The sequence below is a fragment of the Carassius gibelio genome, chromosome A4 (assembly GCF_023724105.1).
Source record: "Carassius gibelio isolate Cgi1373 ecotype wild population from Czech Republic chromosome A4, carGib1.2-hapl.c, whole genome shotgun sequence".
NCBI lineage: Eukaryota > Metazoa > Chordata > Actinopteri > Cypriniformes > Cyprinidae > Carassius > Carassius gibelio.
This window is the reverse complement of record NC_068374.1, coordinates 7,207,130-7,224,898: the sequence shown is the minus strand read 5'-3', so window position 1 is coordinate 7,224,898 and position 17,769 is coordinate 7,207,130. Positions and strand designations below refer to the sequence as shown.

At 39.4% G+C, this 17,769-nt stretch overlaps 1 protein-coding gene across 1 annotated transcript; it reads left to right on the top strand.

Annotated features, from left to right (window-relative positions):
- Window positions 1-266: 266 nt before the first annotated feature.
- LOC127981472 (CD209 antigen-like protein E) lies at window positions 267-17,354 on the top strand. The gene is made up of 6 exons (XM_052585502.1): window positions 267-488; window positions 1,591-1,851; window positions 13,030-13,157; window positions 13,408-13,520; window positions 13,629-13,697; window positions 17,192-17,354. Exons 1-6 carry the CDS (start codon window positions 359-361, stop codon window positions 17,352-17,354), a joined length of 864 nt encoding a protein of 287 aa, XP_052441462.1. The 5' UTR covers window positions 267-358.
- The last annotated feature ends 415 nt before the right edge of the window (window positions 17,355-17,769 follow it).

Genomic DNA, 17,769 nt, shown 5'->3' with positions numbered 1-17,769 from the left:
AAACACTTATTTTCAGTGTCCTTCTGCAGTGAGTTGAAGTTCCCTTTGACATAAATACTTGAAGTATTTCTGTAAAAACCCTTCCTTTCTGCATAAATACTGGCCACACAAACAGATGAGGAACACAACACAGTCCACTACAGAGAGAGAAACTAGTGTTAGTTTACTGAAACTAAGCTGTCTGAATGTGGAAATGAAAATGTAGAAAGGATAAAACTCTGAAAATATGCAGAGAAGAAGAAACAACATGGATGATATCTAAGAATATGTGAACGTCGTACGAGGTAAAGTCTGAACAGATATCACAGATTCAACGCCACGAGAATACAATCATATAGCACGTATTAAAGGTTCAATAATGGACTCAGAAGACCGAATAGAAAGGATTGTTGATATCTACGTCAGTGCAGAGGCTGTAAGAGACATGAAACATAAGAAAGAGACAGAAGACTTCAACACAGAAGAACCCCGAACACCTCCACACACAGGTAACTGAGATTAAAGGACATTTTCTGATCATTCACTCTCTTCCAGGTCCTCCAGTATGATCTGACATGCAGTCTTTGCATGCTCCATTTGTTGATGGTGGACATCGGACATCGCGTTGTTTTCATATGGATTACTTTATCACAGAATATTTGTTTTCTGTTTAGTTTAGAAAGTAGACATGTCAAGCTTTCTATAGATATCTCTCTCATGTCTCTTCGTTGGGTATTCACCGAGTTACAGTTCATTTTAATGACGTGTTTGTAAATAAAGATCAGGGCATGCAAAGGCTGCAGACAAGCACACCTCGTTTGTTATCTTTATTTTATAAATGCTCAAAGTTCTGTTGTTATTATGTCTGTATCCAAAAAAAAATAGACCCTTTACAGATTCGATTGATGTATTGCTCTTATCTGTACGGTTAAAACTGAAAGTGTAATTTAAGTCTTTCGGGTTTATCGGAAGAAAATGACTCATAATGCGTATCCGTGTTAATCGACTCCAGAGGCTTAAAGAACACTTTTTCATAAGTAAGCAGACCATTTGATGTATGTAGTGTAACCATAATAACCAGTGTAGCACTGTTTAAGAAATGTTTGGCTTAGGCCTTTCTCTTGAGTCTGTAGGAACCTTTTAAATGATTTAGTTAATTATCCTGAGACTGTAGGACGTATCCGCGTTAATCGACTCCAGAGGGTTAATGGTTTATTTTTTTTTTCCTGAAAGTGACTGATCGTTTTGCTAGAGAAGACACTTATTTGTCAACCAGTGTCATGTGGATTAGTTTAAAGCTTCCTAAATATGGATTTTTGACCTTTAGAAAAGGTTTATCTTGAGACCTGTTCACGGTTTCCTCCAAAACCAAAAATGTATCATCGGCTGAAAAAAGAAAATCATATACAGTGAAACTCGGATGAGTAAATAATCAGGAAACCATTTTTGAGTGAACTGTTCCTCTGCATTTACTCACAAAACACAAGAACAAAAACCACACTAATAAACGTCTGACAAGCGTTAAAGTTAGTCTACAGTTCACGTTTCAGAAGATGTGAGTCGTATGATATGAGGAAGTGAAGAGACTAACATCATATCTATCCTCTTCAGGAAGTGATGGTGTGACGATCTCCAGAGCAGCTGGTGTGTGTTTGGGGCTGATGTGTGTTCTTCTGATGACTGCAGTCATAGTGTTGTGTTTCATCTTCACTCAAGAGAGACAACAGCTGCAGACTAAGATCACCAACCTGCTAACCAACAATATGAACCTCACAGAAGAGAGACAACAGCTGCTAACCAAGATCACCAACATCACAGAAGAGAGAGACGAGTTAAAATCAGAAAGAAATGATCTTCAGAAGAAGTTTGCGGGTTAGTTTCTTCAGTCTAACTAGTAATTTGATCTAAAGCAGGCTTTAAAGTGGACTGTCCTGGATCTGTTGTGTAGCTAATGCTTGTAATTGACATTTCTTTAGCTCTTTATGTTTATAATGATTAATGATAATTTAGAGAAAAAACATTATCTTTTGTGATAATCAATCTATGGCCTCAGATGAGACACAAACCTGTCAAATACACAGAGTACTTCAGTGTCTAGAGAGCACTAGTGAGATCAATTTAAAACACTGTGTCAGAAACCTTCCTTTGAGAAACAGGTTTCCTTCTGAAAGTCATTGTCTGTTACAGTATACAACATAAACAGAGCGTACAGATTGATTGATTTTGATTTTAGTTTAATGACCACACAGCCAAGCTGGTGGAATTTGTTTTCAGTACAGCTCTTTGGTACAGGTTCCAGCATTACATTAAACAAACAATAAACATATTAAATAAAATAACATACATATACATACATACAGATAATGTATAAGGAGTCATGCCTAATCCACAGTCCTCAGCGTTCAGAGTTCAAAATGTTTATTGCTATTGGGATGAAACTGTTTTTGAAGGGAGTTGTTCTGGAGGAGATTGTCCTGTAATGCCTCCCAGAGGGCAGTAGCTGGAAGGCGTAGTGTGCAGGGTGAGTGATATCAGAAATTATTTTGTGGGCTCCTCGAAGTGTCCGTTTGTGGTAGAGTGATTAAAGGGATGGTAGGGGTGAACCAATGACTTTGGATGCTCTGTTGATGATGCGCTGTAATTTCTTCCGGGAAAGTGTGTCAAGACTGCCAAACCAAACTGTGATGGATGTGGTGAGGATGCTTTCAACGATGGCTGTTTAGAAGCGGAGCAGGAGATGAAACCTTACTTTGAACTTCTTGAGCTGTCGGAGATGGAAAAGTCTTTGCTGGGCTTTTTTGTAGATATGATCTGAGTTGATTTTCCATTTGAGGTTGTTGCTGATATGGGTCCCAAGGAATTTGTATGTATCAGTGATGGAGATGGGTTCACCTTCAATAAGCACTGGAGTTTTGGGGGATGGCTGGCGTCTTAGGTCGACGATGAGTTCTTTTGTTTTTGATGTATTGAGTAGGAGATCATGGTCTGTACACCAGGTCACTGCTTGGTTGATCTGTGCACGGTATTCAGTTTCTTGGTTGTTAGTGATGAATCCTATGATGGTTGTATCGTCTGCATATTTGTACAGGCCGACAGAGCTATGGTGTGATGTGAGCTGGTTTGTGTAGAGAGATAATAGCCAGGGTGAGAGAACATAACCTTGAGGTGCGCCTGTACTGTGGAACAGAGGGGAGGATGTATAAATGTTAATCTTTACCTTCTGTTGCCTGTTCCAGAGAAAACTGTGAATCCAATGACAGATGCATGGGTCGATATTCATGTTCAGTAATATATTAAAAAGTTTGGCCGGGTTTATTGTATTGAATGCAGAACTGAAATCCATAAACAGGATGCGGGCATATGTATTTGCGGACTCAAGGTGGTTCAGTATGTGATGAATTGCTAAGTTGACAGTGTCCTCAACTGACCTGTTGGCTCTGTATGCAAATTGGAATGGGTCCATGAGGGGGTTGGTGACAGTTTTTAGGTGATTGAGTATGATGCGCTCGAATGATTTCATGACAGCTGATGTCAAGGCAATAGGTCTGTAATCATTGAGGCAGGAGATGGTCTTGGTCTTAGGAACCGGAATGATGATGGATTCTTTGAAGCACTTGGGTAGAGAACAGTGGGGCTGATGTTGTCTGGACCGGGGGCTTTATTCCTCTTAAGTCCCCTGAAGGTGCTCCTCACCTCCTCCTTGTGAATGGTAAAAGGGGGGGAGGGGAGGGGGTCGGGAGGAGATGGTGGTGTAGCCGGTACCTGCTCAAACCTCCCATAAAAGAAGTTGAGTGTATCAGAGAGCTGATCATCGCCGTCAGGTATGGGGGTGGGTTTCTTTTTATAATTTGTCATGTTTTGAAGTTTTTTCCAGATAAAACGTGTATCATTAGTGGTGATTTGTTCTTCTAGTTTAGTAGCATAATTGGATTTGGCTCTTCTTATTGCAGATCTCAGTTTATATTTGGAAGCCATATATTGTTCTTTGTTTCCTGATAGATGAGCTGCATTTTTCTCCTTTCTTAACTGTTTAATATCTTTGTTAAACCATGGTTTGTTGTTATTGTAGTATTTGATTTTTTTGGTTGGTATGCACAGGTCCACACAGTAATTTACATATGACGTTATTACGTCGGTGACGTCATTGAGATCGCCTGCAGCATGGAAAACTTCCCAGTCTGTGCACGCGAAACAACCACAAAGTTTGTCGATGGCCTCTGGGGACCAGCACCGGACAAATTTTGATGGTGACTTGGAGGATTTAAGTTTTTGTCTGTATTGTGGAATTAGAAGCAGCATTGCGTGGTCGGACCTGCCCAGCGGAGCCCTTGGGAAAGCACGGTAAGCCTCTTTGATAGTAATATAGCAGTGGTCCAGCGTGTTGGACCCTCTGCTAGGGCAGGCTACCTGCTGATGGTAGCCGGGGAGCTCAGACGACAAGTTTGTCTGGTTAAAGTCCCCGAGGACAATGACTGCTGCATCAGAGTGTATATTTTCCACTGAGGAGACGTAGTTGGCTAACTCGGCTATGGTGGTGATAGCGTTAGCCTCAGGTGGAATGTACACACATATCAAGATTACTGACGTGAACTCCCGTGGGAGAAATGATGGTCTGCATTTAACAGTGAGGTATTCCAGGTGAGGTGAGCATACATGGGTGAGTTCTGTAGAATTTGTACACCAGCGTTCATTGATCATTATGCAAATACCACCGCCTTTAGACTTGTGCGATAGTTTGGGTGATCTATCGGCATGGTATAATGTGAAACCTGGAAGTATTACCGCTTGGTCAGGTACTGATTGATCCAGCCAGGTCTCTGTCAGGCAGATGGCAGAGCAGTCACTGTAGTCTTTGTTAGTTTGTAACATAAGTTTGAGCTCATCCATTTTGTGCCGGAGGGATCTAACGTTTGACAGCAAGAGGGCTGGGAGCGGTGGCCGGTGAGGGCGTCTCCTGAACCTAGCAAGGGTTCCTGAGCGATGGCCTTTTTTGGTCGACAGCCATGGTGTTGAGTGGCTTGATATGTTTAACTCCCGTAATTTCTCCAGCAAGGATGTAGATGGACCCAGATTACTATGAGAAGTGTATCTGAGGTTTAGGAGGTCCGATTGAGTGTACTGGATTAGGCATGACACTTCACAAACAAATAACGCAGATATTAACATGACAGACAGGAACACTGTTTGTACTGTGGCAAGCCTCACGGCCGTCATTTTTCTGATCTGATTGCTGCCTGATACAGTGAAATTAAGCAATAAGCTGTAAAGAGCTCTTGCAGTAGATTAAAAGCACTCAAAAAGAAAAGTTAATAGACCACACATGGACACACAATACAGTATACTGTCAGTTATTGTACAAAAATTATAAATAATACTATAAACAGCTATAATAAAATATACAATACCAGTACAAGTAATATAAATAACCTTTTTAATTAGGTTTAGATTAAAATTTAGTAAAAAAAAAAAATATTAAAATATATATTTCATATTAAGAATAGTTTAAATCTATTGACATATTTATGCATATATCACTCTAGACTTACTGATATAAAATGTATATTTTAACTTTATTTGTAGTGCTACTTGTGCACAATGCACATCTCTCAATATTAAGCCTACATTGTGTTTAAATGTCACTGGCTTATCTGCAGAGGTAATTAGTAACGAGTTACATTTACTTCGTTACATTTACTTGAGTAATTTGTTGGAATAACTAATACTTTTGGAGTATATTTAAAGATGGGTACTTTTACTCTTACTTGAGTAAATTTTTTGTAAAAAATCTGTACTTTTACTTCGTTACTGTGGGCCACGGTCCTATCGTTACTTTATCTTAATGCAATAAATGGTATAAATGCTTCAGTTTATTCCAAACTCTTTTCTCTGGACAATGAGTGATGCTCATTCGCGAATGATTCATTCTTTTGAGTCAATTTTGTTCAAAGGCTTGATCAAACCAATGGGCTCGGTGCACAAGATGGCGCCGGTGAGCTTCAGCGATGCGAGTGTGTGTGTACGTACTTCCGGTCCTGCGACGCACGCATTGACTGTAAGGGAAACTTACATACGAAACTTGGCTAGATGTATATAATTAATGATTTTCAATTTTAACAGCCGATAGTGGTATGTCAAAAACATGGGGAAACGTCCTCCCTACATTTTGCGTATCTCTGTGTGGAAATTCATCAAGATACAACGCGGAGATTGCTTTATTCTTCTGTTGATTATGCAGATCAGCGTCAGGTCAGGTCCACAGGGATTTCTCCTTTCAAACACAAACCTCTCAAATATGCAATACTTTTCATTTTCGAAGAGCTGGTTTTGTTCTGACTGTTATGTAAGATCAAGGTTTCTGACTGTCAAACAAGACGCACAGAGATTTCTGATAAAGCATTTTTTATTAACTTGATTTGATAACATAATTTATAACTAACTGTACAATTAAAGGTAATATAATTATGGTAGGTTTGCCTTAAATAAAAGATCGCTGTTTGCATTCATGTGTGTTTTTCTGTTTATTTGTTTTTTGAAAGATTCAATTCAAGTTTATTTGTATAGCGCTTTTTACAAAATAAATCGTTACAAAGCAACTTTACAGAAAATTATGTTTCTACAATATTTAGTAGTAGCTAGTAGTTTGTGCACATTTGACAGGATTTTAGAAAAAATAAAAATAATAATAATACAAGACGTAGTCAGCTAGACGATCAATATTATTAATTAAGTTATTATATGATTCAGTGACACATTTAGCAATAATTGTTAGTTCTGTTTGTTGATTCAAGGTAGCATCATCTGGGGTCCTCTGAGGGTCAGCATCATCTCTTCTCAGGTGTTCTGGATCCAGACTGGAGCTTGTTTAAATCCTAGTTACCACGGGATGTAAATCCCGTGGCGAAACATAGAAACAAAATACAGACATCATTAGCATAGCTGCTGATCCAACAAAGTAAAATAAGTTTAACCCAAGTTAATGAATAAAAATGCACCTTTGAACAGATGCAACTACACTCCCAATTAAAAAGATACATTATTCGAATGCTTGGCGAAAGAGATGTGTTTTTAATCTAGATTTAAACAGAGAGAGTGTGTCTGAACCCCGAACATTATCAGGAAGGCTATTCCAGAGTTTGGGAGCCAAATGTGAGAAAGCTCTACCTCCTTTAGTGGACTTTGCTATCCTAGGAACGACCAAAAGTCCAGCGTTTTGTGACCTTAGAGTGCGTGATGGGTTGTAACGTGGTAGAAGGCTAGTTAGGTACGCTGGAGCTAAACCATTTAGGGCCTTATAGGTAAGTAATGATAATTTGTAACTGATACGGAACTTAATAGGTAGCCAGTGCAGAGACTGTAAAATTGGGGTAATATGATCATATTTTCTTGACCTGGTAAGGACTCTAGCTGCTGCATTCTGGACGACCTGTAGCTTGTTTATTGACGAAGCAGGACAACCACCTAGAAGTGCATTACAATAGTCCAGTCTAGAGGTCATGAATGCATGAACTAGCTTTTCTGCATCAGAAACAGATAACCTGTTTCGTAGCTTGGCAATGTTTCTAAGATGGAAGAATGCAGTTTTTGTAACATTGGAAATATGATTTTCAAAAGACAAATTGCTGTCTAATATAACACCCAGATTTCTGACTGTAGAGGAAGTAACAGTACATCCGTCTAGTTGCAGATTGTAATCTACAAGATTCTGTGTAGTGTTTTTTGGTCCAATAATTAGTATCTCTGTCTTATCCGAATTTAATTGGAGAAAATTGTGTGTCATCCAATCTTTTACATTTTTAACACACTCTGTTAGCTTAGATAATTGGGAAGTTTCATCTGGTCTCGTTGAGATGTATAGCTGAGTATCATCAGCATAACAGTGGAAGCTAATTCCGTATTTTCTAATAATATTACCAAGGGGCAACATATATATTGAAAATAGAAGGGGACCTAGGACGGATCCTTGTGGCACTCCATATTTTACTGATGATAAATGAGATGACTCCCCATTTAAGTAAACAAAATGGTAGGGATCGGACAGGTAGGATCTAAACCATCTTAGAGCCTGCCCTTGAATACCTGTATAGTTTTGTAATCGATCTATGAGTATGTCATGATCTATGGTGTCGAACGCAGCACTAAGATCAAGTAAGACTAGAAATGAGATGCAGCCTTGGTCTGATGCAAGGAGCAGGTCATTTGTAATTTTAACAAGTGCAGTTTCTGTGCTATGGTGGGGCCTGAAACCTGACTGAAATTCTTCATACAGATCATTTTTATGCAGGAAGGTGCTCAATTGAGCAGACACAACTTTCTCTAAAATTTTAGACATAAATGGAAGATTTGAAATAGGCCTATAATTTGCCAGTACACTAGGATCTAGTTTTGGTTTCTTAATAAGAGGCTTGATAACCGCCAGCTTGAATGGTTTTGGGACGTGTCCTAAAGTTAACGACGAGTTTATGATATTGAGAAGCGGTTCTTCAGCTACAGGTAACAGCTCTTTCAGTAATTTAGAGGGTACAGGATCTAATAAACATGTTGTTGGTTTAGATACAGTGATAAGTTTATTTAGCTCTTCCTGTCCTATGGTTGTAAAGCACTGCAGTTTATCTTTGGGTGCGATGGATGAAACTGAAGTGTTAGACGCTGTAGAATCTACATTCGCTATTGTATTTCTAATGTTATCTATTTTATCAGTGAAGAAATTCATAAAGTCATTACTATTTAACGTTGGTGGAATATTTGAATCAGGTGGCATCTGGTAATTTGTTAACTTAGCCACTGTGCTAAATAAAAACCTAGGATTGTTTTGGTTATTTTCAATGAGTTTGTGTATATGCTCTGCCCTAGCAGTTTTTAGAGCCTGTCTATAGCTGGACATACTGTTTTTCCATGCAATTCTAAAAACTTCTAAGTTAGTTTTTCTCCATTTGCGTTCAAGACTACGAGTTAATTTCTTGAGAGAGTGAGTATTACTGTTATACCATGGTACAGTACGTTTTTCTCTAACTTTTTTCAATTTGATTGGGGCAACAGCTTCTAATGTATTAGAGAAAATAGTGCCCATGTTGTCAGTAATTTCGTCTAATTTGTGTGTATTTTTGGGTACAAATAGCAGTTGAGATAGATCAGGCAGGTTATTTGCGAATCTTTCTTTGGTGGCTGGAACAATAGTTCTGCCCAGACGGTAATGCTGCGACATATAGTTAATATCAGTTATACGCAGCATGCACGACACAAGGAAATGGTCTGTAATATCATCACTTTGAGGTACAATATCTATAGCAGTAAGATCGATTCCATGAGATATAATTAAATCTAGTGTATGATTAAAACGATGAGTGGGCCCGGTGACATTTTGCTTGACTCCAAAGGAGTTTATTAGGTCAGTAAACGCAAGTCCTAATGTATCATTTGCATTATCAACGTGAATATTAAAATCTCCCATGATTAGCGCCTTATCAACTGTAACTAGAAGGTCTGAGAGGAAATCTGCAAATTCTTTTAGGAATTCTGTATATGGCCCTGGTGGTCTATACACAGTAGCCAGAGCAAGAGATACATTAGATTTCTTTTGCATGTCTGACAGAGTAACATTTAGCAGAAGTATTTCAAAAGAGTTAAACCTGTATCCTGTTTTCTGGGTAACATTGAGAATATCACTATATATTGTTGCAACACCCCCGCCACGACCAGTCTGACGGGGCTCATGCTTATAACAGTAGTTTGGTGGAGTAGACTCATTTAGACCAAAATAATCATTTGGTTTTAGCCAGGTTTCAGTCAAGCAGAGTAAATCAAAACTATTATCTGTGATCATTTAATTTACAATAACTGCTTTTGGTGCGAGTGATCTAATATTTATGAGCCCAAACTTTAAAAATTGTTTTTGTTCATTTACTTTACATTTTTCTGGTTTAATTACGATAAGATTTTTTCTAGATCCTACATTATAATCATAATGCTTATTTGAGAATTGTCTTACTAGTCACATGGAGCGAAGTGTCCTGGAGATGTTGTCAGAGAGAAGCTCCGCTCCAATTCTGCTGGGGTGTAATCCATCAGCGCGAAACAGTCTAGGACGCTCCCAGAAAAGATTCCAGTTATTAACAAATCGCAGTTTCTGTTCTTTACACCATGACAACAACCATTCATTTAAAGCAAAAAGTCTACTGAACCTTTCATGTCCTCGTCGATACATGGGCAGTGGTCCTGACACGACGATCGTCGCCGCGGGCGTCGTGCTGCGAACCGTCTCGATCAGGCTCCTGAAGTCCCTCTTCAGCGTCTCCGTCTGCCGCAGCGTGGTGTCGTTAACCCCGGCGTGAAGCACGACTGCTCTGGGGCTCTCGCCGTCCTTCAGGATCGCGGGTATCTGCGCAGAAACATCGAGAACACGAGCACCAGGCAAACAATGAGTGTGCACTTTACCTTCGGCTAACGTAGCACTTACGTGTCGGACGATGGAGTCTCCGATGATCACAGCGTCGCGTCCTGTCTCGCGGAGGGGAGCGAAGCGGTTCTGGATGGAGATCTCGAAGGCAGGAGGGGGAGAAGTCGGGTCCTCCGCTGTGGATGCACCCAGGGTCTGTGGTGTCCCGGCGTCGCAGTGAAGGACATCTGGGAAGATCACATCCTGGGTGCACCGGGCCTGCGCAGAGAAACACACGGAGTAGACGTGGTGGGACTGTTAACAGTACGCTGTATACTTACCCCGGACTTGTGAGCGTCAGCCCGGGATGATTCCAGCGCGGCTCTCCGCTCTCTCAGCTGGGCCTGCCTCTGTTCCAGGTCGCGAATCTGCTTCCCCACGGCCTCGAGCTCGAGCTGCACAGAGTGGAGACATTCATCCGCCAGTAAAGCAAGTAACAGTGAGTACAGCAGTGGTATTAGCAATGTAAGCGCAGTTAGCAGCAACCACGCTTGCTGATGCTAAAAGCTAATAGCGGACCCGGGAGATCAAAATAAAACTAGTGATAGCGAGGCGCTCTGATTGTTTTTGTTGTAGAATACAATAGAGGATATATTCACGCGTTATATAAACGGAAACAATGATGTATAAAATTGATTTTTAAGTTAAAAATAGTCAATGAAAAGAATATAGTGACGGAGCTCAAACGTAGTACAGACGTCTCTAATGAGTCTGCAGCATAAATCATTATCTGTCTATGAGCAGCCATGTATATTGTTATTTTTTTGTTTTAATTATCAGATTAAACCGATATTAAAATTAGTCATGTATTTTTTACTGTGTAAAATAATAAAATATGTTGTGAAAATAATGATGAAACAGACTTGTGTACAATTGAGAAATGGATACTTCTGAAGATAAATCGCAGCCCACGTCTCACGAGGTAAATATTTAATATAAAAAATAATAATAATAATGCAAACATTTTCGAGAAATAAGAAATTTGTACATTTACATATTTGGTAAGATAAAAATACATTATATAGCTGTGTTGAACACCACGAGTTCAGCTTTCATCTTGTGAACAGTAGCGACCTGCCCCGGGGACAGTGGCAGGTGGGGAGTTTTACTGGGGCGGTACACCTGTCAAACGGTAACGCAGGTATCCTAAGGCGAGCTCAGGGAGGACAGAAACCTCTTAATTAATTCACCAGACCCAAACATACACACGTTTCACATCCACTGGCTCAGTTAACATTTATAGTATAGTGATAATAGCAGTGTATATCTTATTTGCATTTGAAGTGATATTATAAATCCTGTAAACATATAGAAGGTAATATTTGGACTTCTCCGGTTCTCTGCACTGACTTTAAGCACAACCGGAAATATCTACGCACACACTCGCAAGACCGGAAATCCAAGATGGCGGAGATATGCAACTAGCCCTTTGGCAAACGAGTGAATAGGTTCATGAATCAGTTTGAATGAGTCGTTCAGTTCCCTGTCGCACGCGCTGAGCGTCTGAATCGGTTCACTCAGAGTTGTAACGTTTAACATCAGCAGCGTTGAAAACGTGGCTATGGAACTGCACTGAATTGAAAGCAAATCTGCAACGGCTATTTGCTAGCGATGAAGATCTTTATTAGATGAACACCGCGTGTGCTGTCTACGGTTCGACAGGTATAACTTAGGCTACATTCGATTAAAGTACACGATACCTGTGACATTAGTTTGTTGAACGTGTGACTTATAACAGAGGGGAGTCAAGTTGAATGCAGCTTCCAAAAGACAAAAAATAGCCGATTAAGATTTTATTAATTTTAATACAATCACACCGGTGCGAGTATGTTTAGTGAGTCGTATCATCAGCTGCTAAATTCAGATCTGTGATCGTTTGCTGGCAGACGTGTTTTTACAGCAGTGGGCATTATAACCAATCACACACGATTCTGTTGAGCTTTTGAATGCAATGGCCAATCAGAGGTGTTCCAATGAGTCATCGCTGAAATACAGGTGCTTCCTTCACTCGCTCACTGAATGGAGACCTCTTTCTGGAGAATTCTCTCATCAGAAACAACAAAGTGCAGATGTGTGTATGAATCTATAATTAAGATATTGATTTCACAGTGTTAACAGTTTCAGTGATTTTAATGGGAGTTTCTGAGAGTGATTGAAATCTAGACTGTCAGTGAAAATGATCTTTAATAATGTAAATGTTATTTGCTCTCTTTCTGAACAATGAAAGATTAGTAGCAATATTTATATCACATTAACTTTCAATGTTAAATTCACATTTAATATAAAGGCAGTCGTATTAAATATGTTATGGCATGACACCTATATCTGTTACTCAAGTAAACAGACAGGGTTTTATAATAAATTACATAAATTGGAGTAAAGGCAGATGAAATATATACATTTATACACACACACATACATTACATACATGTTATCTATATATCTAAATAAAAATAGACTCAGTATATATGACCCAAAGTAACTAACTACTTGAGTAGATTTTTTGATCAGATACTCTTTTACTCTTACTCAAGTAACTATTCAAGACTAGTACTTTTACTTTTACTTGAGTACAGTTTATGGTTACTCTACCCACCTCTGCTTATTTGTGTTTATAGATGGATGGAAGTGTCATCAATCCAGTCTTTACTTCTTTTCCTCTGAGAAGAAGAACTGGAATGAGAGCAGAAGATACTGTAGAGAGAGAGAAGCAGATCTGATCATCATCAACAACAGAGAGGAACAAGTGAGAGTGTGTGTGTGAGTGTGTGTGAGAGAGAGAGAGTGTGTGTGTGTGTGTGTGTGAGAGAGAGAGTGTGTGTGAGTGAGAGTGTGTGTGTGTGTGTGTGTGTGTGTGTGTGTGTGTGTGTGATCGTGTGTGTGATCGTGTGTGTGATCGTGTGTGTGATCGTGGTGTTTGGTTTTTAAATTAAAGATAATGTGCTGAAATGTGTCTCTGTTCGTGTTATAAATCATGTTATTGTTTCTCTTCTCAGGATTTTGTGAAGAATATTTGTGGTTCTGATCATTTCTGGATTGGTTTGACTGATGTTGAAGAGGAGGGCAGATGGAAATGGGTTGATGGCAGCAACAGCAACATCACCTCTGGGTGAGAAATCACTGAACTGAACTGATTATTATCTAATAAATGATCGTCTCAGTCAGTATCATATCACTCAGAAAGCAGCTCTGATCTAACTCTGATCTGTTGATGCAGGTTCTGGGCGCCCAAAGAGCCAAACAATCAGGGAAATGAAGACTGTGCTAACACTCATTCATCAGGATGGTATGATACTCAATGTGATGTTACTGTTAAATGGATCTGTGAGAAGAGTATCCTTAAATGATACATTATAATAAAAAATGTACGTGTATGCATCATTAACATATAAATATGTCCGTAATTTTACCTGTTTTTTTTTTGAATGGCACATTAATTAGGTTATTCTGTAAAAACAAATAAAAAATAAATAGAAAAAATCTTTGAAAAAAAATTTTTTAATCACTTTTTGAATTTTAAAGATCTGAACTAAAATCTGAATGTGAAAAACAACAGTGATGTTTCTACAGACTGAAATAAAATCAGTAATACACTGATATAATAGAAATATTCATAAAAACAGCATTGATCTGATATTCTTAACCAAAGTGATCATGATTTTAGGAGTATTACTCAGTACATCAGTAAAGTTTGATTTGAAATGTGACTCCTGCAGCTTTTTTGTAATTACAGTATGACAATAAACATGATTTACTTGTTTTCAAAAACTGGTTTATTTCCTGAACCACGTGAAGATGAATATAAATGGAAAATCACATAAACAGCTTCTAATGTTTGACTGAGAATATGAACAATAGTCTGACTGTAGAAATCAGGATATGATCTAACAAGTACATCTTCTTTATAAACACTTTCTAGCATCAGTATGATCGGTACATCACCAAATATAAGGAGAGTCATTCGTTATCACTATATGAAACAATTACATGTTATTTATTTAAAACATTTTTATGATTGTTTGTTTTATGCTAGTGAAAGAAACAATTGCTTACACAGCAAGCCCAGATTTTACCCCAAAATGACTGACAGTTCCTTTAAAGTCCAGCCTCATTAAAGTGAGCGAATAATGGACTGAAGGAAGAGCATCAGATGCAGTCGCTGCTAAAAACTGTTCATCCGTCTGAACTTCTGATGTAACGACCTGAAGCTCATCAAACATCGAAGGGTTTCAACACCAGATGAACAAGCCCCTGACGTCTTTACACACAAACAGACAAACTGTGCTAATGATTGTGTTTTCACATGTTTATTAAGGGTCGTTGATTTATTCACCAAATTTGGTATGCCTAATCTAATGGGCTTTACGATGTTAAATTGCGAAGATCTTTAGATTTCGTTAAAGGGCGTGTCCATGGCGGCCTGACAAATTTGATGTTTCGCCATGAAAAAGGAAGTTGCTGTAACTCACACATACAATGTCCAATCTGCCCCAAACTTCACATGTTAGATAAGACTCTGAACCTGAACAGATTGACATGCCCATATTCAGTTATAGTCATAGCGCCACCTGCTGGCAACAGGAAGTGACATGTTTTACGCTGTGACAAACTACTCCTAGAAATCTTTTGACATTAATGTAATTTTGTGGTCAGTCTAATCTAAAGGCCTGTGCAATGTTAACTTTTGGAGATCTTGAGTTTTTGTTAAAGGTTAAATGTCCATGGCGCCATGACGGAGTTTGATGTCTCGCCACAGCAAGAGAATTTGTTGTAACTCAGGCATAAAACTTTACATGTTTGATAAAGAGTCTTGTCCTGAACACATCTGAAGGCCAATGTTCCATTATAATGAGAGCGCCACCTGCTGGTAACAGGAAGATTGACACATATAAATGGCTTTGACATATTCCACTTATATTTATGAGTTTAAATGCATATTTCTCACCCTTCATCTTTTTTACTAAAGCAGCTCACTGGCGGTGAGCCCGGGTTCATCGCTGCTTGCAGCTTTAATTATCTCATTAGTTTCAGTGTATTTATGACCTTCAGGTTTTGTGTAAGTCAGTCTGTGTGTGTGTGTGTGTGTGTGTGAAGGGGAGGATTTCAGATCTCCTCTTTTTTTCTCCATCCTCTTTTATTTGAGCAGGATAATTAAAAAAGAAAATGAAAGAAATAATTTTCTATTTAAGGCAAACGCAGCATTGTACAGTGTAATAAACACTTTTTTATTATTAATTTAACTGTTAAAAATGGCAAATTTCCCTGCAAGCTACTATTATCTTCCACTGCCTACGTTGTATACAGAATTAAACTATGTTTGTATTAAAGGAAGGGACGGTGATTTGGTTCAAAAACATTTTTATGCTGGTTGAAAATCTCTTCACATTCAGACAGCAATCATTGAGATAAGGGTCTAAATGTATTTATGTCAACCATTATGCTGTGTTCACACCAAACGCGAATAGAGCGTCTGGCGCGAATGATTTCAATGTTAAGTCAATGCAAAGGCGCGTTTACGCGCGTCTGGAGGTCTCGCGGCGCGAATGGGGCGTTAAGCGCGGCGCGGAAGACGCGAATTCGCCTCATTCGCGCGTCTAGTTCGCGCGAATGACGCGAATTGACGCGCGAATAGAGCGCTTCGCGCGAAACGCGCGTTAAGCGCGAATGGTGCTTTTTGTGCATTTAGCGTTTGACGCGAATTCGCGTCTGCCGCCCGAGTTGAAAAATTTGAACTTTGGCGTCAATTCGCGCCGCGTTAACCAATCAGGAGCCTGCTAGAAGTCACTCATTCAACAGTGTGTTCCTTCAGCCTCCAGTTGTGCAGGAATACCCTTCTCCACTCATTCAACAAGGAGGAACGACTGATGTTGTCAGTGAGCAGTCAACCGGAGCTATATGACAAAAGTTCATATTTATATAGAGACAGGAATAAAAATGACCTATATATATATATAAAACATATTAATAGATAAATTTAATATAGGCCAAAGATAAGAAACGTTTCATTTTACCCCAAACGAATTATATTTTATCTTGAACCACTAAAGACACATCAGAGCCAGCGGCAAATGTCAGAAGATCTAGCCGAGGTAAGGCTACTCTCGGCTGATACATGATGACGGAGCTCCCGCTGATCGCATGGAGCTCATCTCCGAGATCGGCGAAACACATTTTTTAAATAGACGCTGTCATTATAAATAAACCGCATATTTGAGTTTTAAACAACTACATTCTCGCCTGAAATACTTTAAAAACTACATTTCGTGCCACAATAACAGTAATATTTTGAACATTATCCGAACAAAAATGGCGGTTGAAAATGCTGCGTGAACTCAGCTGGCAGAAGCCCCCCCATGACGCGAATTCGCGTCTGTTGTGAAATTAATTCCACGCGCGAATGAAGCGAATTACTCGCGCGAATGAAGCGAATGATCTCAAAATGGTCAAGCGGCAAACTAGGCGCGGTAGACGCGAATTTGACGCTCTATTCGCGTTTGGTGTGAACACAGCATTAAAATGTTTGTCCAATCATATCCCTGGGTCTGAGGACTTTGACTGTTTGCATATGAAACACCAGCAGCGCATTAATGCAGACCAAACAGAAAACAAGCGTGCAGTGAATGTCTGGGCTGCTGAATGACCAAACAGTGTCAGATTCCAGCAGATGTCGGAGTTCTTCTTCTGAGGGAATGATTCCTGTGATATATTCTTATTATGAAATACATAGCTGATGGGAGCTAGTGTGACAGAAATAAATGTTTTATATTTACTCAACATAAGGGACCTGAAGTACTTGGCTAGGCCTCCCCAGAAACAGACAAGAACCGAGCCGTCCCACGAAGGTCCTGGTGTAATCCTCAATGCTCCGATCTCCCTGGTGGACATCGAGAAACTTCCCTGCTGGACCCATGATCGCTGGCTGAATTCTGTCACCACACAGTGAGAGAATAACCCCGTGCAAAAAAATCAGGGTATGGGTCCAAGTGCAGGAAGGACTTCTCTGTAATAAACAAAATGTCAACAAGGCAAAACAAAACAGGTTCAGACTTGATTACAGCGCGACAACATCAAATCTATAACTAGAAATATACTTAGCACTTGAAATATAAAATCACAATTAATTCACCCACACAGAGTGGTGAGTTAGAGGAGAATATATAGTCTGTGACATTGGGGGGCAGCTGTGTGTGTGTGTGTGTGTGTGTGTGTGTGTGTGTGTGTGTGTGTGTGTGTGTGTGTGTGTGTGTAGCTGTGTAGAGTTAAGGTAAAGGAGTTTGGGGAAATTGGTGTAATGAGGTGTACAGGTGTATGGAGTCCGGGAGATGGCAACCTCTGGTGGACAGAGAGAGAAACACAGG